This window comes from Ambystoma mexicanum, chromosome 6p (genome assembly GCF_040938575.1).
Source record: "Ambystoma mexicanum isolate Mex_15411 chromosome 6p, UKY_AmexF1_1, whole genome shotgun sequence".
NCBI classification, from domain to species: Eukaryota; Metazoa; Chordata; class Amphibia; order Caudata; family Ambystomatidae; genus Ambystoma; species Ambystoma mexicanum.
Window position 1 is genome coordinate 1,012,655,589 of NC_090935.1, and position 24,028 is coordinate 1,012,679,616.

At 45.1% G+C, this 24,028-nt stretch overlaps 1 protein-coding gene across 1 annotated transcript in view; it reads left to right on the top strand.

The window, feature by feature from the left end:
• The window catches only part of SLC27A6 (solute carrier family 27 member 6), a 678,599-nt gene that overhangs the window by 446,587 nt on the left and 207,984 nt on the right, over positions 1-24,028 (top strand). The window contains exon 6 of the mRNA XM_069625623.1: positions 18,656-18,746. Within this exon, the coding sequence (XP_069481724.1) occupies positions 18,656-18,746 (91 nt within the window). The remainder of the gene's footprint in view (positions 1-18,655; positions 18,747-24,028) is intronic.

Genomic DNA, 24,028 nt, shown 5'->3' on the forward strand with positions numbered 1-24,028 from the left:
TATCATGAAAATGGCACAGCATGATACAAGAGTCGACAAAGTCAAAACCCAGCATTTTCAACATCACAGTGATTTGGAGAGCAATAGTGTATCAAAACTCCTGCAGTGGTATGATGTGGGGGGAGGGAGAGGGAGAGGTCTAAGAGGGATGGGAAGGCAGAATAGACAGCAGCAAGCCAAGGCAGGGTACACAAGCAAACAAGAAAGATGGGACGGGGAGTGTGAGGGGAAGTGTATGGGAACGTGTCACAACATCAAAGCATGCTTACCTGCTGTCTGTGCAGGGGTTTGGGCCCTGGGTCCTCCTGGTCCGAACAGGGTCCAAACAGGAATTGCCCTTTTCTTTGTCTGCCCTTCCCTTCGGACGTGCAGGCGACAGACACCCTTGATCTAAGAGTTAAGAGAAGGAAGAGGCAGGGCTAAGAAGGTGGGTGGTGCTTAGGCCAGGTGACCTAGACCCACTGTCAACTGCTCCCCAAAGGGAGAGACGCTGGAGGGCTCCTTAATTAGGGAAAAAGAGCGCCAACCAGGAAGGCACCAGGTGGGCGCGGCTTGATAAGTGGGGGAAAAAGAGCGGCATCCAGGAAGGCACCATGTGGGTGGGGCTTAGGCCAGTTGACCTAGACCCACTTGCACCTGCTCTCCCATCTGCAAAGGAAGAGAAGCTGTGTGGGGGACAAACAGGTACTGGTTGGAAGGGGTTAGGAAGGTGTGTCAGGGTTAGGTAGGCTGTGGGATACTACTTTCTCCCCAGGTAATCACTTATCCCACAGGGGGCTACCCACCCAATGCGATCCACCCGCTCAATACCACCGCCAGGTGGACTAACAGGTAGCAGCCTAACCTCCGTGGCCTCACGGGAATGGGGTTATTCCGTGCAGTAGTTATTTAAATAGTTGACAGAGAAGGGGGTGCCTCCTTCTCAAAAATAGATAGCTATGTCTCAGGGATTTTTAGAAATTAAACAGACGCCATCTTCTTTTTCTCTCGATGCGAGAGATAACCGTGGCTATAACCAAGATTGTAGGAAAATTAAATACAGGAAAAAAGGTATTTGCAGGTCAACAAACATGCAAATGCCATCAGTCTAGAGGTGGGGGGGTGTGGCTAGAGGGCGCCAAGTGAAAATTTGGGAGTTGGAGGAAGTCTAGGGATTCAGTTTGCAACACAAAGCTTTCTGTGATGTCATAATTGTGGTCATAGGCTGCGCAACAGGGGGTGTGAAGTTAAGGTGGCGTTAGCTGAATTTCAGGGGTTATGTTGCATTATGTTCTCACCTTAACGTACATGCAACTAAAGTTCTTTAATTGATATAATGCACTGATGATCCCTAATAAGGGTGCAGTAGCGGGCATGTAGTTATGGTTAAGTTGCTTAACCCATAGGAAGAGTACTTTTTGGGTGGCTTATAACTTTGCTCCCACTGTATGAATCCTCACCAAACTTTGCAAAAAAAAAGTCTATGGCCCATTCTGAATTATTTCGCAAAGTTTGGTGAGGTTTGGTCAAGGGGGGCAAAATTATATGGGGGGTCCTAACATTTCTTTTTCCCCATAGACATAATGGGGAAAAAACTTTGCTCACTCCTACAGCCCAAACCGCTGTACGGATTTCCACCAAATTTGTGGCAGGAGCGGCGGCTTTGTCCCAAAGGGCGTGCTTTTGTTAATTTGGTGTAAATCTGTCCGTTTTATAGTGACTATTTCGAATTACATCATTTCAAATGGCAAAGTGTTGAAAAAATGTTACCTAAAAAAATGCCGAATGTCTTTTTTTAAATTTTTTGTTTAGGTAAAATGTTTTCAACATTTTTGTCATTCGAAATTATTTTTTCGACATATTAACTGGATACCAATCCGTCCAGTAGTTTTTTTTTAAACAACCAAAACGTAAGGCAAAAAAATTAGTGATGTTTATGTCCGCTCCGCGGACTCACTTCCCTGTTCTGCCTCTGATTGGCTGTTCTGTCCGCGGACTGGCCTCTGATTGGCCAGAAAATTCACTGACTTTTTTTTGCGTGGTCCGCGGACATCGGGATGCGCTCGCTGATTGGCTGGTAGGAAAACGTGAAATGCGTCCGTTTCCCTGAAACACCCGCCATCTTGGATTCCCTGACTTTTTTGAGGCCCGCGGACAGTGTGGTGAAAACATTTTAAAAAAGCAGCTTTTCACTTGTCAAACTCAACAAACAATCTCTGGGGAAGTGGGGGGATGAGGATTGGATTGGATATGGCCATAAGAAGCCAATAAATGGGTTTTTTCACCCCCCAAAAGTCGGCGAACACTCCAGATGTCCTGGGGCAGTCCTGTGGTGTTCGCGGACACTTCAGATGTTCTGGGACATCTGTATTGTACCTATTTCTGCATTACTGGGTTGGGGAAAAACAGTTTTTGGATGGCTTATAACTTTTGCGCCACTCAGTGAAACTGCATGTAATTTTGCAATTGTATTCTGGGACTAATCCTGAATGGTTTTGCAAAGTTTTGTGGGATTCTGTCTAGAGGGGGCAATATTAGAGGGGGGGTCCCAAAATATTGTAAAGGCATATAAATGTGGTGTCAGTTGACGAATCTGTACAACATTTGGCAAAACGATTTTGGATCTAGATATAAATGGTTTCCTAATGTTTGGAATTTTCTCAAGAGGGGGCGAAATTAGAGGGGGTGGTCTCAACATTTTTAGATGGCTTATAACTTTGTTGCTATTTGACGAATGTGGACAAAAGATTATAGACCCAACCTTCAATGTTTGTGCAAAGACTGAATGGATTTTGTCAAGTGAGGGCTAAGTTATGACTATTGCATCTACATCTGACACTTTTAAAAAAATAAAACCTGGGTGGATTTCGAGCAAACAAGTGAGGAGCATTGGCAAGTACATTAAAGCATAGTTTTGCAAAAGTGCCCGTGTTTTATTTTTTGACAAGTGTAATAATGTAGGTACAAAAAAATAGTCGTATACCTTTTGGTGACTGAGGTATAGCCTATGGCCGTGGGCAGTAGCCAGATTGTATGGGTCATGGCATAAGGTCATGACGCCGACAATCTGGCTACTGGCCATGACCGCTAGGGACGAAAAATGGTGTTTAAGTAGCTATGTCTACCTGTGACCGGCTATGTAGTAAAGTTATTCGAATGTAGGATAGGTTTGAAAGGGAAAAAAAAGTGGTTATGCTAATATGTTCATAGGGTTTTGCAGGTTGCCATGGCAAGGAAAGAGGGGCTGTGTATGGAGCCCTGCCTTCTCTTTCCATGTTGGGTGTCTTGGAAAAGGATAATCCTTCCTTCCTTGCAGCGGGACGTCACAGGCGTCCCGCTATTGGAAGAAAAATGTATGTTTTAGCACCCTGGGTTCCCGCTTTGGGAACCAAGGGTCCTAATGGCCTTTAACCCCCATTTCAGGTGCTGTAATGGACGATAATGGTCCGTATCCCTCTTTATTTATTTATAATGCACCAATGCCCGCAGACATCAGGCTGTGTTATTACAGTATTTGTTAAAGAAGATGAGGTGGAGGAAGACAGCTTACTACTTGCTGAGAAAGGAGCAACCTTTCTGAGAGCTTTGTGGTAATTGGAATTGGTGTGGCGGCGCATGGAGGTGGTCCCGTAGGAGTACTGTCCAGGTGTAGTCTGCGACTAAGTACAAAATTGCGCTGAGTGCATTTCAGTTTGGTAGCTTTAGCCTTTGGTACACTCCCCAAGGTAGCAAAGAACTGGCACACCCATGAGTCGATCTTGGTGCTAGAAGTAGGCACTTCCTCTACCTCATCTTCTTGGTCCTCTTCATTGTCATTGAAAGTACTGCGCTTTTTTTGTTGTGAAGTTCCTCCAGCTGGTGGTGGCTCATGGGGAGGAGGGATGGCAATAACTGAATCCATTTTTAAGATAAATAGCATTTTTGATAAAAATTCTTCCAAGTATGTACTCTGTACTAGATTGGTAATGGATAATGAGTATGAAAAGTTGTGGTGGGTGTGCAAGGGAAATTTTGAAGTTGAAAGTTCCTAGATCAGTAGAAAATGCAGTTCCGAATTGTCCGCGAAGGACAGATCTTATTGTGAAGTGCGGATGGGTTCTTGGACACGTCATCTTGCCGCGTGCCAGCGTATGGTCATGTGGCACTGTCCGGAAGGTCCGCAATGAAGTCATATGTTTGTAGATGTCTACGGATGTAAAACTAGTTGAAATAGTTGCAAAAAGTGTATAGAAGTGTTAAAAATGATTCTAGAAGGTGGGAAATGGCAGAGTTTTAAGGTGACACTTTGTAAATTGGACACAAATATTGTTGTATTTGGTAAGTATGATATTAGTAAGTTGTAGGAAAATAGCATGCACTGGTAAAAGCCCATGAAAGTCACTGAAAAAACGTTGTTAAAGGGACGTTATGGTTAAGTTGGACTAATAGAAACCTATGAAATTCAGTAAAAAAAGTTGTTAAAAGGACGTTATGGTTACAAGTAAAATCGAAAACCCCCTGAAATTCGCCAGTTATGGTTAGCTAAGCAACCATAACTCGCGCCATCGCTGTGCACTGCTAAGACTAACACCCAAGTAAGTCTACACATTTACCGGTCATCTTGACACTCCCATGCATTTCACTAGTTCTCCTCCCATCTGTGCCAAATTGTATTCGCCTTTCCGGGCATCCTCTGGCCATACAAACCCTGTTTTCCATTACAATACACGCATCCACATCTGCCACCCACTGTTCATATTGCGGACCGATATTTGAGCCCCATAGTTGTGCCAAGTTCCTTTCGGCCAGACCTGTGGCCGTTGAGAACATTTGTTTTTCATAGCGAGACATCTCATTGTCCTCCTCCACTCCCAGTATCAACAATTTTGGGTCCATTGTTATCGCTCGGCCCAAAACCGTCGACAGTCTAGCGCAACATTTCTTCCAAAAAGGTTGGATTTGTGGGCATTCCCAAAAGATATGGTAGAAGGTTCCCCCTTCTTGAAGGCACCTCAGGCATTTGGGGTCTGTTATTTTCCCCCATCGATATAGACCCACCCTTGGGTAGTATATTCTATGTAGTATTTTAAGTTGTGCAAGCCCGATTCCGGCAGAAATGGCAACCTCTCTGGGATACATTAGGGCTGTGGTCCAGTCCTCAGGTTGTAATAGGCCCACGTATTTTTCCCACTTGGCTTTCAGGGTACAGAGGGCTGTTGTTGCGAATGAGGAGATTGCATGCATTGTACATTATGAAGGTTGTTTTCAGATCCACACGGCCTAGGGTAATATTTCTTTCAATTGGTGTCCATTCAGGCATATCAGAGAGGGCCAGCAAGTGTGTACCCAATGTGTGGGACATTTGCCTATAGTGGAAATGTTCCATCAAGGGTAGACCAAACCCATTCATTAGGTGCTGAAAGGGTACGATTTTACCTTCTTGTATCGCATCTCTGACCTTGGTTATTCCACCTGTCTCCCAGCTTGCCCATTTCGGGAGCATATTGAGTTCAGGTAAGTATCTGTTCCTCCATAAAGTCTGAGCCAGGGTAATATTTCCCTGCCAACCTTAGTGTTTGTGTGTTTCCGCCCATATCTGTGCTCTGTGAGTTGCCATTGAACAAGAGGGTGGGTGTGATATGTTCTGGTGGAGACTTTCCAGTGGGGAGAGTCCTTGTCTTGTGCACTTATCTGCTCGAATGTGTGGGAGTTTGGCGTTACCGTGTAGGATATCATTTACAACTGCCATTTGTGAGGCCCAGTAGTATGTCTATAAGTGCGGGAGTTCAATGCCACCCTCCCAAATGGAGCGTTGTAGGGTGCTTAGGTCTATTCGCGGATGTCCACCTCCCCATAGTAGTTTTCTGAGTATCCTGTCTATTTAGCGGAACTCTATCACCGGGATGTGTAGTGTTGCATTTTGTAGGATGTAGAGGAAGCGCGGGAGAGCTAGCATCTTAAACAACAACGCTCTCCCCAATAAAGTGAGGGGTAGAACTATCCAATGTCTCATGTCATTCGCAAATCTCTCAAAAATTGGAATTAGGTTTTTCGGCACGTAGTCCCCAAGGTTGGGCGTAACTTGTATTGTAAGATAACGGAACTGCCCCGCTTCCACTCGGTACGGGCAGATATCTGGAATCAGATTGCTTATCTCTTTAATTGGAAATAGTGTCGATTTGGCCCAGTTTACTCTCAGCCCACTAAACAACCCATACCTTTCCAGCAGCTGAGTGATGACAGGACAAGGTTCCTCCGGGTTACTGAGGTAAATCAATAAGTCGTCTGCATACAGGGAGACTCTATCTTCCCAGTCGTGAGTTCAATGAAATCCCGTCCATGACCATGTATTACTCAGCAGCACCGGCAGGGGTTCAATCACCAGTGCAAACAGCATTGCCGACAGGGGGCAGCCCTGCCTTGTCCCTTTGCCCAATTTAATGCTACGTGACGACCATCCATTCACCCTGACCTCAGCCGTCGGAGTTTTATAGGAGTTTTACCCAGCACATAAATCGGTCTCCAAAGCCCATTCTACTCATTATTGTCCACAGAGCCTCCCAATAGACCGAATCAAAGGCCTCCTCAAAATCAATTGCAAGAAGAGCAAGAGATTCCTGTAGCGCCGGTGCTCTTTCGATGGCCAAGTGAAGCCTGTGGATATTCATTGGTGTGGACCTTTTGGGCATAAAGCCACATTGGTCTGGGTGGATCAGAGCTGTTATTACATTTTGCAATCTATTTGCAAGAATTTTGGCTTGGATTTTGGCCTCGCCATTTATGAGAGAGATCGGCCTCTAGGAGCTACACCTATCTGGAGGCGTACCCTCTTTGGGAATTACTACTATGCTGGCCTTCCTCAGGTCCGGGGGGGAGAATTCCCAGCTCTTTGGAGTGCAATAACATGTTGAGCATGTGTGTGCCACATCACTGCTCCCGATTTATTTCCATGTGTCTATTGGAAACCCATTCGGCCCCAGGGTTTTCCCAGTTTGGAGTTGCGATAGGGCAGCTAACAGTTCTTCCTCTGTAATCTCCTCTTCCAGGCTCATTTTCTGTCTACCCTCTAAAGACGGTAGAGTAATCTCGTCTAGAATGGTAATATCTATAGGGTCTGTGGGGGCACAGTACAATGTCTCATAGTAGGTCGCAAAGCTCTCTGCGATTTCTTGGTCAGTTGAGGCCTGCCCTGCAGTATCGGTGGTTATGTATCTGACCTGCTGGTGCCCCTCATCCTTCCTCTCCAACCATGCCAGCACTTTGCCCGCTTTGTTACCTGTCTCATAGAGCCTAGCACGCATCGCACTATGTGCTTTTTTGGTGCAATTCAGTGTTCAGTTTTGTCGGTTTTTTTGTGCCAGAATCAGCTTGCCGCACTTCAGTTTCAGCGTCTTCCACTTCTTTCCTATGTGCTTTCTTGTGTGCCGCTGTCCACCCAATTATCTTGCCCCTGAGAAATGCCTTTTCAGACCTCCCATAGCACTGCAATGTTATCTGAACCTTGATTTAAGTCAAAATATAATGTGGCCGTTAGAATTTTCTCCTCCAGTTCCGGAAAGCCCAGGTAGTAATTGTTCAGCCGCCAGGTTGGTGGGGGGTGGGGTTGTTGTGTTTCAAGAATTATCAGTAGTGGGGAGTGGTCTGAGATGCCTCGGGGGAGCAGGGTCGCCTCCGTTACCTTATGTATATCTGCTGCAGGGAGGAAGAAATAGTGCAGCCTAGAAAGTGATGCATGTGCTCCAGAGTGAAACGAATATTCACGCTCTGTAGGGTGAAGATCGCGCGACACATCCTTTAACCCTACTGCTGATGCAAAGTCAGCTAATTTAGTGGGTATGGCAGGGTTTCTACCTCTTATGTGTGTGCGGTCCATTTCCACATTCATGACCTTTTTGAAGTCCTCCCCTATTATCCAATTGTCTGCTGTGTTTTCAGCTAGTATGGGTGTGATATCCTCCAGTAAGGTGGACATAAGTGTTGAGGGTGAGTAAATCACTAGAATGGCGAAGGTCTGATTCCATAGTGTACTATATATATATATATATATATCCTCCCTGTGTCTTGGATTACTTTAGAGATCTCCAAGGGAGTTCTCTTGTGCAGCAATATCAGCATTCCTCTTGATTCCATGGAGAACCCTGCATGTACCGCTGTGCAGTAATTTGTTCTCTTAAAAAGATTGAATGATTGATTTGTTTACTTATAGAGCGCCTTACACCAAGGCACTGTACAATGGAACAACTCATACAGTGAACAACAATAAACATTGGGAGCAAATATTACATAATGAATCATTCGACAACAAAACAGTGCAAAAAGCAATTAACTGAGAGGAAGGAGGAAGTGGTGAGGGAGTAGGATTGGTGAGGGGGAATAGAGAAGGATGGAACGAGTGAAGAATAGAAGGGAGGGAGAATGAAATGGGAGTGGGGAATAGAAGGGAGGGAGAATGAAATGGGAGAGGGGAGAGAGGAGTTAGAAGAGGGAAAGAGGGGGGAGGAAGAGAGAACAGGGGAGGCCTTCAAGGAGGAGAGTGGAGGAGAAGGGATTTAAGGGAAGTGCGAAATGAGGGAAGGGTCGTGGAAGAGCAGATTGAGAGGGGGAGTGAGTTCCAGTGAAGAGGAGCAAGGAGTTGGAAGGAGCGGAACCGGGAGGAAGCACAGGGGGAAGGAGGTACAGTGAGGAGGAAATGGTCAGCAGAACGAAGTGAGCAAGAGGGGGAGTAAAAGGTGAGAAGGGAGGAGAGATGAGGAGGAGCAAGACCATGTAGGGATTTGAAAACAAGGCCGAGAAAGCAGAATTTTAACTGTAAGTGAAAAGGTAGCCAGCGAAGGTGAGAGAGCGAGGAGGAGATGGAGTCACGGGAGGTAAGGAGACAAAGAGTACGAACAATTGAGTGGTAAATGGATTTAAGGGGGGCAAGCTGGGATGCAGGAAGTCCAAAGAATAAGGGGGGAGCAGTAGAATAGTCCGGAAAAGATGAGAGGAGATAAGGAGTTTGGTCGCATGGAAGGTGAGGGAGGGACGGATTTTGCGAATGTTGTAGAGGTGGTAACGGCAGGAGCCGAGAGGTAAGTGAAATGTGTTTTGAAAAGGTGAGAGAGGAGTCAAATAGAATGCCTAGGTTACAAGCATGGGAGGAGATGGGGAGGTTGGAGGGAGGAAAGTGGATGAAAGGGGGAGGAGATGGAGGACGAAGTGTGTTAGAAGGGAAGAAAAGGATTTCGGTTTTATCAGTATTAAGAGAGAGGAAGCGTGAGGACATCCAGTTCTTGATGGCTGTGAGACAGGAGGAGAGTTTAAGATGGAGGTCAGGTGTGAAGGAGGAGAAAGAGAGAAAGAGTTGAGTATCATCAGCATAGAAGTGATGGGAGATATCAAAGGAGGAGATAACGGGGGCGATGAGTGAGGTGTAAAGAGAGAAGAGGAAAGGACCAAGTACAGAGCCTTGCGGAACACCGTATATGAGAGGGAAGGAAGAAGAGGTCTGGCCCCCCCCATGAGACGGTAAAGGAACGAGAAGAGAGGTACGAAGATAGCCATTTCAGAACAGAGCCTTTGAATCTGAAGGAGGAGAGAGTGTGTAGGAGAAGTGGGTGATCGACAGTGTCAAAAGCTGCAGAGAGATCAAGGAGAATAAGGATGGACGATTGCTTGGCATGCCGAGCAGAGAGGAGAGAATTGAGAATAGAAGTGAGAGCGGTTTCAATGGAGTGTTTGGGTCGGAAGCCAGATTGGAAGGGAGGAAGGAGAGAGGAGGAAGAGACTAAAGAAGAGAGTTGAGAGTAAGCGAGACGCTCAAGGAGTTTAGAAAGGAAAGGTAGAAGGGAGATAGGTATGTAGTTAGAGGTGAGGCGTGGATCAGCAGAGGGTTTCTTTAGGATAGGAATAATCGTTGCATGTTTGAAGGCTGAGGGAAAGGTAGATGAGGAGAGGCAGGAGTTGAAGAAAGTGGTAAGGTATGGGATAAGAAGAGGGTAGATTTTGGGGATGGCAAAAAGATGGCATGGTGTGCCCGCCAGATGGGTTTCTGTAAGGAGCGCTATGTCTGGGCCGTATCTGTTTAGTGCTTGCGTCACCAATCTTCTTTTGATACTATTACCCAGACCGTTTATGTTCTACGTTAGGAGCCGTAGTTGTTTAGTGTTGGGCCCCACCTGAGTAGTCATATGTCTTATTAATTCCTGTGTTCCGCATATCCCTCCCTCTGTGGGAGGTGTTCCCTTTTCTTTGGACCTTAAGTACCCATTTGTGACTTGTCTGATGCAAATAGTTGACCTGTGCATACCAAAACAACATCTCCAACGCCCCCTCCCCATACTCCATCCCAAACTGAAGCATCTGTCACCCTAGTATATGAGATCATGTAACTTAACAAATTAAATTCCTACATTCCAAATAACCAAACCTACAAACGTAGGTATTCAACAAGTAGCTGGAATTGTTACCTATCCTTTTCGTGAGGTCACAGTATTGTGGGTTCGTGCGGTTTGGGCTGCCAGCTGTTCTGCAATTAGGTTCTACAGCAGTGCTGGCAGAGCATGCAGTTGGGGTTTTCATGGCGACAGTTCTTAACACGCCAGCCTATATTCTCTTTGCCTCTTTTGCATCAGTCGTTGCCTTCATTCAGCAGCGGTTCTATCACTTGTTGTGGGTGCTCAGGTGGTGCTCTCTCTGGTCGTGGCCTGTTTATGCTGTTGTCTTGTCTCTGATTCGGCCTCCAGTTGCCCTCAACATTTCTTTCCACCCAGCTCCATGCTTCCCTGGGTTCCGGAAAATGTACGGTTGTACCGTTGATATATTTTCAGTTGAGCAGGGAACAAAAGTCCATATTTTATGTTAAGAGCCTGAAGACGTCTTTTGAGTGGGTCGAAAGATTGCCTCGCTTTCTGAACCTCCCTGGTGAAGTCCGGGAAGAAGGCGGTTTTGGAGCCATTATATGTTATGGAGCCCTTGGTTCTGGCCATCTGTAGTACGGCATCCCGATCCCTATAGTTCAGGAGCTTTGCTATCACTGTGCGCGGGGGAGCTCTGGGGATCTGTCTGCCTGCTGGTATGCGGTGGGTACGTTCGATAGAGAAGAATTTTGATAGGGTCTTGGAAGCAAATAGATCCGCCAGCCATTGCTGTAGGAACAGCTCCATACTTGGACCTTCAGACTTTTCGGGCAATCCAAGAATCCAGATATTTTTTCGTCTTGCTCTGCCTTCTCCCTCCTCCACTCATTCTTCCAGTGCCTTGAGGCGTGCCAACGCTCCAGTCCTTTGGTGGTTTACCGCCCTCAGGCCATCCTCTGTTTCTGATATGCGGCCCTCGGCTTCGCCCGTGTGAGCCGTGAGTGTTTGTAGGCCGTGTTGCATTAGCGATACCTCTGCACTTATACCATCCATTTTTTTCATTCAGGTTCTTGAGTTGGCGATAGCATTCATGACATCTTTAAGGGAAATGTTGTCCTCTGGTGCATCGCTGAGTTTGACGTGCTCCTGTGGGGGAGCCTGGGCGGAAGTTGTGTATTGTTCCATTTTGCTCTGGGTTGTCGCACTCTTTGCTCTGTCCTTCCCCATGTTGGCCTGTTCAGTGATGCTCTGCGGTCGCCTACTTCTTCCTCAGGCGATGCTTATACAGCCGTTTTGTGTCAGTAGGATACTCTCACTAGGCGCAGCAGATTGGCAAGGCACCGTTCAATTGCTGCAGTTGTTTTGGAATCTGTGAAGGTTAATCAGGCAGTACACCAGAGACACTCATTCCGCCTTTACGGGTGGGTTGGCCAGCGTGTATTGCCAGGCAGAGCCACTGGCAGGCACCAGTCTGTGGGGCTCCAGAGATGACAGAGCCACGGGCCTCAGCTTCTACCCTGCCAGGGGAGTGCTAATGTGGATTCTAGCACCACTTCCCTCCTTTTGGTTTCTCTGTGGTTTTATGTCCCATGCACTTTGTGTTTCATTCCCAGAAATCCGCCTTTATCTTCCCTGTGCCCTTTCAATCTTGTATCTTGCTGGCCTGAAGCTTGGTACAATTGGCACTTTATTGTTCTGGGGGGAGGTGTTTCTGTTGTTCCGAGTTCAAATATGTGTCCTCAATGCATACAGTGCAGGGTTAGGGGTGCCGTTGTTGTTTAGTGCCAGAGTTCAGTAAGTTGATGCCCCTGCTACCTCTTTTCATATGAGACAGGCCCAATCCAGTAGTCTTCGGTAATAGTTCATGCTTAGGGTTTGTAATGTCGAAATATTTTGTGCTCTCTGAGCGCTTGGTGCCCCTGCTATGCTCGCTGTAATTCCGGTCAGCACGCTGGTTATTAATCAACCCACCTCCCAACTGATGTTCGCATGATTTGGGTCCACAATCGGTTTCAATTAGTTGGCCCACTTTTACTGCTGCCTGTTATGGCAGCCAGTTATTATATTACGGGGGTACTTGCCCTCTCGGGTTCACATTGGACACTTAGTTTTTAGCTGGGGACTTGGCACGTTGTTTGTTCGGTGTTTGATTCCCTTTCGCCTTTTAACACTCACACACTCTTTACAGGCAGCATTCCACTTTGAGTCTCACTGTGTGCGGCTGGAATCCGTGGGTGACATTGCTGTGTTCCGTCCAGTGCAGCTTCCCCGCTCCGTTCTTGACTAAGAGACTTGTACTTTCTAGGCATCTCCGGTCGGTTCTTGTCGGGGATGCTGTTCACATTGCTAATGATCCGGTTCTGTCAAAACAGCAGCTCCCCCGGGCATGATTCTGCGGTCCTAGTTTCCTCTGATCGCTTCGCCCACAGAGGCCCACAGCAGCAGTCTGCAACCCTGTGTGCGACCTCCGGAGCGATAGGTATGGTCGGTCCCCACCGGCGCCTGGACACCATGTCGGGGGGTGGAAGGGCCTCCACACCATGGCTCACCTTATCGTTAGTGTTCAGGGCCGTAGCAACAGCGGGTCCTCTCCAATGTCCATGAGGAGGGTTGCTCCACCACTCAGCGGGGCGGGGGATGCCTGCGCTCGCTCGCTTTTGTGGGTGAGCACCCCACTCACCCTCTTTGTTGTATGGAGCCGGTGTCAGTGTTTGTTCTCCTCCCCTTCCACCGCAATGCCAGGATGGTGGTTGTTCCCGCTGGGCGCCTGGTTTAGTGGAGCCATCGCCGTGTAGTGTGCTCCCTGCCTAACCCATGGCCCCGGTGGCCATCTTGTTTGGAGTACGCAGTCCACTGCCTCTGACTTCCACTGCCAGTATCTTCAGAACCACACGTCGGTTCAGGTCTGCAAAGCCGCGACCCGCTGCAGAAGAGATTTGTCGCTTGCAGACATAACTTTCTTGTGTTTTAGAACATTAGACGTCAGCATAGAGACAGGATCAAGCTGGCGGCCGGGAGCAACAAGGAATCACGTCCTCATTGCACACTTGCTGGCCACGCCCCCTTGACTTGAATTACTGATTTGGCCGATATTTTCCAAACACAGTTTGTTACGGCCCCCCCAGACCCACACTTGTTGAATGAAGTTTTCCAAAGGAAGTGTTTGTCAACTGTCCCCCCCAGACTACACATTTTGGGAACAATACAATACATTATATACAAAACACAACAGTTTTCAGCAGATTCATTTTCCCATTGCAAAAAAGTGCAGTTTTTCAACAGCCGTAGTTCGAAAACCACTTTGCAGATTTGGTCTTTATATGAAACAATTTGGGCTCAAGCATTGACTTACAATTAATGGTTTGACATGGCCAGTGGCCATGGCTATTGGGCCAAAATGATAGCTATTAGTACAACATGTACAGAAGTCGCGGCCAAAGGCCATTGCTAGTGAGGCCTCCAGAAACTATGCAGTATGTTCTGCCGTGACAACTGGCCATGGATGAAGGGCGTGGCTAGTGAGCCCAAAAGGAAACTATTGGTAAAACGTACACCGGCCATGTCCAAAGGCCATTGCTATTGAGCACTCAGGAAACTATGGAATTTGTTCAGCCATGGCCAATGGCTATGGCTAGTGGGCCCAAAAGAAAACTATAGGTGCAACGTGTACAATGGCCACAGCCAAAGGCGATGGCTAGAGGGCCCTGGGGAAACTATAGTGTAACAAAACCTTGGAAATTCTGTGGGTCCCACTAGCCGAAGGCCACAGCTAGTGGGACCCAAAGAAACGTTTTGGTGCAACAAGTTAAGTGGCCTTAGGCCCGCCCCACTTGTCATGACCGATGAGTAGGGGGCCCTAAAGAAACCTATTGGTTTCAGCATGGAAATTGGCCATGCCCATAGGCTGTGCCCACTTGTCATGACTGAAGGCCATGGCTAGTGGCCCCTAAAGATTGATGCAACATGTACAGTGGCCATTGGCCATGGCTAGTGGGCCCCAAAGAACAAAACAAGAACAAAACCGTTGAAATTCATGAAAAATCTTTAGTTAAGGTGATCAGATTTAATGTGAAAAATACATAGCAACAAAACCTTTCAAATTCAGTGAAAAACCCTAGGTAAATGGGCGTTAAGGTGAAAATAGAACACAACAAAACCCTTGCCACTTAGGAGACATTACAGGCAATGCCATCCTAACTACTCAGCCCCTTTTGCACAGCGTATGACCACAATGATGACCTCACTGATGACATCAAACATGAGATTGCTCATTATGTATGTTAAAATATTGTTGTCACTCTGTTGGCACAAATGTGATTTCAGTGTTCTTAACATTAAGAGCATGGCATAGAACAATAGACGGGTAAAGATGTATGATATGAGTACTTGAGGGACATTCATTTGCAGTAAGGATGACATTTAAAATATAAATGTCATATTTTACCATTCTTTTTAATTTGTTTTAATAGCAAGCAATTAAAATAGTCAATTCCATAGAATGTATCTGATTGTGGCAAATGTACTTACGATATTTGTAAGATAATACAATATGTATATAAAGTATAAAAAAATTATCATAGAAATAGGAACATGTTGAGTCCTGATTGTTAGGAAAATGCTAAATGTACAGATTTACACTTCTCTATTGTGCTTATTATAAAACTAGTATACAAACCTATTGTTTTCTAAATAAGTAATTTTAAACACATGTAAAATAAAGTACATGCACTTATTTATTGTGATAAATTATAAGAATTTTAAGCATGGGTATACTAAAAAATAAATCGACATAATTGCATATATACAAAAGCAATGCAGCTTAGAAATTGAAGATTTACTTTTAGACATGTCATTGGATTTATTTTACTTTGTTATTTATTTTCTGAATTAATTGACTTTGTCTTCCAGTCTAACAGAGATCATGCCAAAGGAAATTAATCCTTACATACTGTGCTATTTTTTTGTTGTACTCATTTTTGTATGTACTTTGGATCAGACACTAAATTTAAAGAAATAAAAGCAGAGTAAAATTTACTTTGAAAATATGTATGTTTTTTTATGTAAAAGAAAATAGTCCTACAAGTTGAAAATGTAATGAGTGCTTTTATCAGCCAAGTCCTATATAATATGCCTGATGATGTCATCAGTGATGCAATCTCCGATGTTATCATTGTGGTCATACTCTGTGCAACAGGTGGCAAGTACTTAAAGTGGCATTGCTGGGATTGTCTGACAAATTTCATGAGTTTTCATTGAGGTCCGCAATGAAGGCAGATGTTCGTAGACTTGTACGGATGCAAAACTAGTCGAAATAGTTGTAAAAAGTGTATAGAAGTGTTAAAAATTATTATAGAAGGTGGGAAATGGCAGAGATTTGAGGTGACACTTTGTAAATTGAACACACATATTTCTATATTGGGTAAGTATGATATTAGTAAGTTGTAGGAAAATAGCATGCCCTGGTAAAAACCCATGAAATTCAATGAAAAAACTTTGTTAAAGGGACATTATGGTTAAGTTGCACTAATAAAAACCTATGAAATTATGTAAAACAAAGTTGTTAAAAAGACATTATGGTTAAAAGTAAAATCGAAAACCCCCTGAAATTCGCCAGTTATGGTAAGCTAAGCAACCATAACTCGCGCCACCACCATGCACTGCTAAGACTATAACACCCAGGACATCAAAGATGATATCACAAATATCTTTGATGACATCACGTCTAGCCCTTTCTTTCTTGTTCACTGCTATATCTAGGCCAGGTGGTTTTATTTACTGACAGTCAGTTACTGACATTTAGTACCCGGCGAGGGCGCAATCGGAATGCAAGAGCCATTCTGATTGGTCCTCGCCGAGTCATTACTCGGGGCCATCCCCGCTCCGAGCCTCCCCACGGCTGAGAGGCTGCCTTCACCCCCGCCGGGGACTCTGGTAAGCTTTTTTTTTTTTTCCTGTACAGAAAAAAATGCTTTTAGTGCCCCGGTCACGCACATAATGCGGGCCGGGGTACGAAAAGCAATATGACCCTCGCGGCGGGGGCATTACCGACTCGGGTAATGCCCCGGGGCCTTACCTGAGTCGGTAATGCCCCCGCCACTCTGGTCATATTGCTTAATTATAAGTCTTTATAATACTTTGGGACTCCCTCTCTAAATGTGTTCTCTCTTGACAAAAGAGCTCCACACTTTCCAAAACCATTCAGAATCAAGTCTAGAATAACATTCCATGATTTCATAGTTTCATTGATTGGCGCCAAGTTATAAGCCATACAAGAACTGCTTTTCTCTCTCTCTCTCTCTCTCTCTCTCCCTCTCCCTTCTCTCCCTCTCCCTCTCCCTCTCCCTCTCCCTCTCCCTTTCTCTCTCTCTCTCTCGTGTTCACTGTGGTGCCACGTTGAGACAGAGCTTTCATCCCAGTCCATTCGTTGTACCATGCCATCACATATTTCATCATTCTAGTGGAGAAAGATAAGGTACTTATCTTGGTGCTTTGTGCTCCGATAAATGACGGATGTGCTCCATGGTGTCTTGGAATGCTGCAGAGCACATCCGAATCCATGGGAAAAGTGGGAAGGAAAGACTGTAAAGGCTGGAGATTGAAACACACGGTAATGGAAATTCCAGGTGTGAGATAAAGGGAAAGTTAGGGGAGTGAGCTGGGATACACAGGTGCAGTGGAACGAGATACTAAAAGATGACGGAGATGGAAACACATTGTGGTATTTTTCCTGGAAAATGTCTGCGGATGTCGCAGTGACCTAGTTGCATGCATTAACCTGCAATGTCATTGCAGCAGCAAATAACTGTTGCAGTTTTCCATTATCCTATGCCAGTTTCACACTGCTCCAATAAATTTGGCATTCCAGTTTGTCATTGTCCAATGCCACTGTGACATTTCCTCCTAATTATCATACCAGTTTCAACGGTCTCAAGCCACTTGCACATTTCAATTAAGCATCCTTTTGTGCCACGTCCTTTCCCCCTGAATATTGCTAAACAAATGGTCAAGTTGGTGTCAAAGGGGTCATACAAGTTTCACAATGCCTTAGTTAGCTACATAGGGCCTCATAGCGAATTTGTAGGTAAATCAGGATTACGATTGGTAGGAGAGAGGTGTTACTTCCCATTTATGGAGTCCATTGCACTCCATCGGGATTCTTTGGTAAGTGCCACCGATGTTCATTAAGACGATTATTAGTGGTGAAAAAAACTCCAATTTACCACAGAACGTTGTACTGTGGCAGTGCGGTAATTACTGCCACTTTACCACCACTTATTTTTACTCCACTAATATACTTTTAATGAGGCTCTTTGTCTTTTCACATCACTGGCCCCAGAAAAGTATCAGGAAAGTTTACATCTGCCAGTTTCGCACTGCCCAAGACAATTGCACTCACTGCCAGTTTCTCATTAACACCAGAAGTATGTCCCATGCAATTTTCACATTACCTGTAAAATAATAGCCATGCCTATTTCACACTCCTCAGTTAAGAGAGTTTTATTCCATAATCTTACCTTGAAAGTAAAAAATTGCCCGAGAAAATAAACACCCCAATTTCATGTGTTTGCCTGTACCACTTTCACATCCGCTTTACAAACTTGCCCCTTTCCAGTTTTCCATTGCCCTCAATTATCCACATGCACAAGTTCAAACCCACCATGCCACACCCCCACAAAATAACCAGCCAACAACATCGGTTTGTCCTTCGCTCCTTCCACACACATGCAAGCAAACTCAAATGCACCTTTATACCTCCCCTCCCAACATGCAGCTATGTCCTCCTATACCTCGCTGCTGGGATCCCAGCCCCCATCTATGAATTCACTCGTGCAAATGGCTACTTGAAGGGTCCCACTGTACTGAGTGAATTCACTCCACCCTTCTCCTCCACGCGCCTTCAAGATGGGGTGGGCTCAGCCAGACTGATTGGCTAACCCCATTTCTTGGCAGAGCGGAGTGAAGGGGCCTCTTTCACTGCCTTTGGGACAGTATTAGTCACTGATGCAGAGAAAAAAAGGGCTTCGAATGTCTGGCTGCCCTTAATTCCATGGCATCCAGAAATGTACTGCACATCTGTGGCTGGTGTGGCTGACCTAAAATGGGAGTTTATTGATTTGCGCAGAAACTACGTGCATTGTTTCTACAATTGTTGCGTCTTTAAAGACTGAAAGGACCTAATTGCATTATGGAGTGAGTGTCTGACAGCGCACTATGCAATAATGGAGCTGGTCCAGGACTGGGCATGCGTCGATACGACCTTGTGTCTGAAGACAGGCCTTCTGCTCTTCATGTATAAGCCAACTCACTGGTAATAATGTATTTATTTATTTTTGTCTCACCACATTTTTCATTTTTTACAGCTTCTTTTCCCTTTTGAGTTGATTAAATATGACATTGAAAAGGATGAACCAATTAAAAACGAGCAAGGCCGGTGTGAAAGAGTGAAAAAAGGTAAGCCTTTCGTTTTTTGCAAATTGTCTGCTTTCCGGAAAATAAATCTGTTTGAACAAGCGAATATTGTAAAATACTGCAAACAGTCATGCTACCAATTGTTTTTAATATCTTTGAACGTGCTCCGGGATCTTTTGAATAATTGCTTCAATTAAAAATAAGTACATTTAAAAATATTGATAAACCCAGTAAACATTTATCTTAGTATCCTATACCTAAATATTGGAAAACAGAATATCTTTCTTGTTGGTAGCTCCCAGTGGTGACGCAATGGACTTTAAGGCAATACTTGGTTGCAGTATTTCACAGGCAACAAGTATGGTCCGAACATTGAAAAACGTCAAACTTGCAATACTTGTTTGTCTTGTGTGAGCTGCCAACGAGTGCTGATATTAATGCGTCTGCTGCTATATGTGCTGCTTCCCCTTTAAGGGCACATGCACGTGCAGTATAAATAAAGTGGGCGTTGCCGGCAACCTCAGAGCGACCGGGGAGCCCGACCCGACTACAAGTGTGTGCGCGTGGCATTTGTAGGAGGGAGTGGGGCTCACGGACACTCCGATTGCTTTTGTCACCGGCAACGCCAGTTTCTTCAAGAACATGCAGAAGGCAGGTCGGAGGCGTTGCAGAGAAGGGATGTGAATGATGTACCGGATGAGGGCAGTGGCCTGGTCCATCCATCCACCAAGCTCCCCGGCTTGGGGGAGCTCAGGTGAGAAGGGCCCGATCCGGGAGGTGGGCAGGAGGTATCCCCAGAGGGTTGGTAGGGGGAAGCCTGCCCACCTGAGTGATTATGTTCTGGACCCCTGAACTGGTGAGACCACCCCGTGGACTGGAATTGACGCCTGGGGCTGGGGTGGCTGTGATTAAAAGGGGTCAGTTTCTTTGTGTGCAGTGTGATCTTCTATTGTGTGTGTAGTTAACCTCTGTTCTTCGTTTGTTATGAAAAAGGAGGAGTGTGGTGCTGCCCCTTCAAGGGCACATGCACGCAGCAGAGTGACATTGCACTCCACCGTATGCTGTATACATAATGTGGGTGTTCAGGCCACCTCAGAGCGGGCGGGGTGCCTGACCCGACTACAAGTGTGTGTGCGTGGCCTTTGTAGGAGAGAGGGGGCTCACAGACACTCCGGGTGCGGCGCATGCAACCGGAGACACTCAAACTATATTGTATGTGTATTGGATATTGAAAACAAGGAAGCAAAAACAAGTATAAACACCAACATGAATTGTACTGGAAGTGAATACAGAGAGATGGCCAGCAATAACCAGACATGTGATCATGAACATGATACCAACACTCACTCCCACACGTCCTGGCAATGACATTTGCAATATGGTGGCTTTGACACAAGCAAACAGATTGTCGATAATACAGGTAACAAACAAAAACACGTTGTTAGGAAGAGAAAGACTTGGCTTCATATATCTGGGATGGTTAGAATGTTTCTGTACACACTTGCACTGTTGCATCCTTGCGCTCCTCCTTCCTGCCTGGCACCCAGCTTTGTTGCTTCTCCTCTTGCTGTCTCCTCCCCCTCTTCTTACTTGCTGTCTCTCCTATTTGTTTTGCTCCTCCCTCATTGTCCTCTTTTGCCCTCCTTGCCGATTCTGATGCCTACTCCTATTTGGTGCCTGCTCACTCTACGGCCTACTCCTCCTTCCTTCATTTCTTCTAACGGTCTGCCCTTAATTCCTTATCTCAGAGCTCTTATCAATCTTTCTCAGACTTCTACCTTGCCATATTCTTTTAAGCCTACCGTCATCATTGCCTATACTCAAAAGGCACCTTAACCCTCTTCTTCCTCCTCTTTCGTCCAGCCCTCTCCATGGAGTCTGCACTTCTACTTGTCTCAAACTCACGTCTCTCTGCTCAGCATAGAAAGCTATCTTCAATTCATATTCTTCTAGGTTTTTCTGATGATTTTGATACCGTCGATCACCCTATTCTCCTTTACTCTTTCCTTGTTGGGTCTTTCTGCGTCTGTCCTAAGGTGGTTTGAATCCTATCTTTCTAACTGTTCTTACTCCGTCTCTAGGGCTGGACAACTCTCACCCTGCTTCTTTTTGGGGTCCCTTGAGATTCTGTCCTTGGCCCCCTTCTTTTCTCCTTGTATAACATTCCACTTCCTGCTCTCATCAGTTCTTTCAATCTCTTGAGTCACTTTTACACTGACACTCAAATGTTCGTTTCCTTCACTTCTTTCTCTCCCTCTCATCAGGACACTGTTTCTTTCTGTCTTTCTGCTGCCTAAGAATGCATGGCCTCCCAGTTTCTCCATCTTAAACCCTTTTAAGACTGAGGTCCTCACTTTTTTTACCCTTCCTTTCCCCTCCCATCCAGTATCTCCTTTCCCCATGTATGCTCCCTATCTGCTTGCAATCTTGCAGTCACTTCTCTCTCTTCATATGTCTGCTCAATATCATTCTGCTGGCTATCATCTTTACAATCTTTGCCATGCCCGTCCATTCCATCCCTTTCTGGCCACTAAGCTACTGCTTTTCACCTTGGTCTTTTCCCGAATTAACTACTCCTCTGTTCTTTTTCTTGGTCTTTCCTCCTCTAACCTTCCCCGTTGCGCTTTGTTTTTAAGTCTGCCATTCATTTATTATTTTGTTCCCTTCTCTCTTCTCCATTATTCCTTTTCTCATCTCGACATCTTTTCTCCCCATTGGTCTTTCTTTTCTTTCACTTTCTTTGTTTCACTCACACATTTTTGCATAGTCTTGCTCTTCCCTTTCTCTGTTCTCTGGTTTCCTTGTATACCTTTGCTTGCTCCCTCCATTCTCCGTCCCCCTTTCTTCTTTCTGTCCCTAAGCCACCCTGCACCTCTTCTTGTTTTCCTTCATTCACGCTCTTGGCACCCAAACAGTGGAACACCCTTCCTCTACACATTAACTCTGCTCCCTCTTACCTTATTTTTCGGACTCCAGTAGAAACCCATTTGCTTCAGTTTCAGACTCATGCCTAAACTTTTTTCCATACCCTCTGTTGTTATTTTGTACCCTTGTTGATCTGTTATATTAACTTGCTTTGGCGAAAAGGCTCTAAAATAAAAATAAATACAAATGATATACAAATTCTCTAATTTGTGACTTACTGGTATCTGCATAATTCATGATGATTGATGATAGAGCAATCGGCCTTAGTAAAATGTTGGTTGAGAAGGTACCAGTGCATCTCCCCAAGAGTGTTGCCGTAATATTTCTTTGGTTTGCGAAAATGCTCCAAAGGGATGATGGTACTTACCGTGAGTGCTGAACAAGATCTGCTTAGGGTATGTGTTGTTGCCATTGTTGGGTCCTAGTATAAGGGTGGGGTTATTTCATGCCATCACCATTGTTGCAGATGAAAAACATTTATAACTTGAAGATATCGATTCTGCAATGAGGGGATGGAAGAGTGGAATACAACAAGTTTAAGTATGACCTAAATTAAAATGTCAATGGCCAGTGTTTAGTACTTAAACGAAAGGCAGTTTATTGGCTGTGATTCTGCACTGGTAAGATGAACACTTGGTGATAAGAGGATTTTGATAAAATCTCAGTTGGCAATTTGATCTTAAAGGAAGAACTTGTCTCCCACAGGGTCATTAAATTTAAGAAATCTATCTTGTAATACTTTATTGTGGTGCACACAGATGAACTCTATCATGCATAGGGGGGTCATGGGTTTGCCATTTTGGTGTAGTTCAGCATTGTATGGGCAGTCACTAATAGCAAATAGTTTGTAGCGGCACTCTCCTCCCATAAATACACTATGCAAAAGTATGACATTCTGGTGATATGTGGTAGGAGCAGCCCTACACAATGTGATGGCAAACAAACAAAATAATATCCTACAAACCACGGAGCAATGTGAAATATGTCCGACCTCAACTGGGTCACTGAGCAAGCAAGCATAACCATGTTAACGTGGTTCAAGCAGAGTCCTCTTCTGCGTTGGAAACGCTTTTTTTCTCATCTACTTCTTTTTCACATGCTAATTGGTCAGTATGGCCCTCATCACTACTGCTCAAAGAGCAACAATGGCATAAAACAGGATTAGCAGGAATGGCAATCAGACATGTTGAAGAAGATGGCCATAGACCAGAATAATGTAATATTGGCCAATAGGCAAGAGATTAGCCATTCGCAGCAGGTAGATGATTAAAAATCGTAGGCATCAGGCAGTGTTATCACTTCTGAAAAGCAATTATGGGATTTGCTATGATCAATTGACAGGGATTAGCAATATTGACCATATGCGATATTTATAGACGATTAACCATAATTATATTGTGCAGAGTGATCTCCCCAGAATTCCTGAGCCGGGCCCACTGGTCTGCTCTTTTATGGTAAACCCTGCCCAAAGTGCTGCTTTGGCCTGGCCCATGCAGATCACGACACACAAGATTAGCAATAGTTAAGCATCAGTCAGTCCAGGCATTGGATTGCTTGGGTATCCAATTCACTTTCCACTCCTCATTCCTCACAGGCCTAACACCTGCCCCAAATGAAAAGTCTCACATGCACATATTTGAACACTATGCAACCAACCCACACCAAATACACCTTCCAACACTTCAGCCACTATGCCACAAGGAGTTCCCCACTCTCCATACAACCCAATCTCCAAACTGTCATAGCAACATCCTCTGGCCATATCTTAATAGGCACATGCCCATACTACAGCTCTGATGCGTCCCCAAACACCCATCAATCCACTTGGATGTGCATCGCAATCATGAAACCATCACAGGAAAATCAGCACCTTTCATTCACAGACATGCACATGTCTATCTTCCATCCACACCGCTCAACCAACCGCAGGTAAATTGGGGAGAGGAAATAGATGGCGGGCGGAGCAAGAAGAAATGAGTGTGAGTGGTAATGAAGTAATGAGTGGAAATTATGGTATTTGAAGGTGGGCAAAAGAAGCAGTCAACCAGCAGAACTGTGTTCTGATTCCATCTTCCTCACTAAACCAGAGTTGTGCAGTTCTGTTCCTGTTCTCCTGTTTACTTCTCTGCAAAGAGTAGGGTGTTTAGAAATAAAATGAACACCATTATAAAGTTCTATATGAAACTGATAAGACTAGCCAATGGAGTAACTAATGTGTCTAGTGGCTAAACTGCTGATTTTGGAACAAGATGAGATTCATTGTAATCCTGGCTTCCCCATTTGACCAAATAATGTGATCTTGGGCACATCACTATAGCGGTCCACACACGATATCTACTAAACATGGTAGCACTTTTGTAATGAACTGCAGATCAATACAATAGGTGTGGCAGTTTTTA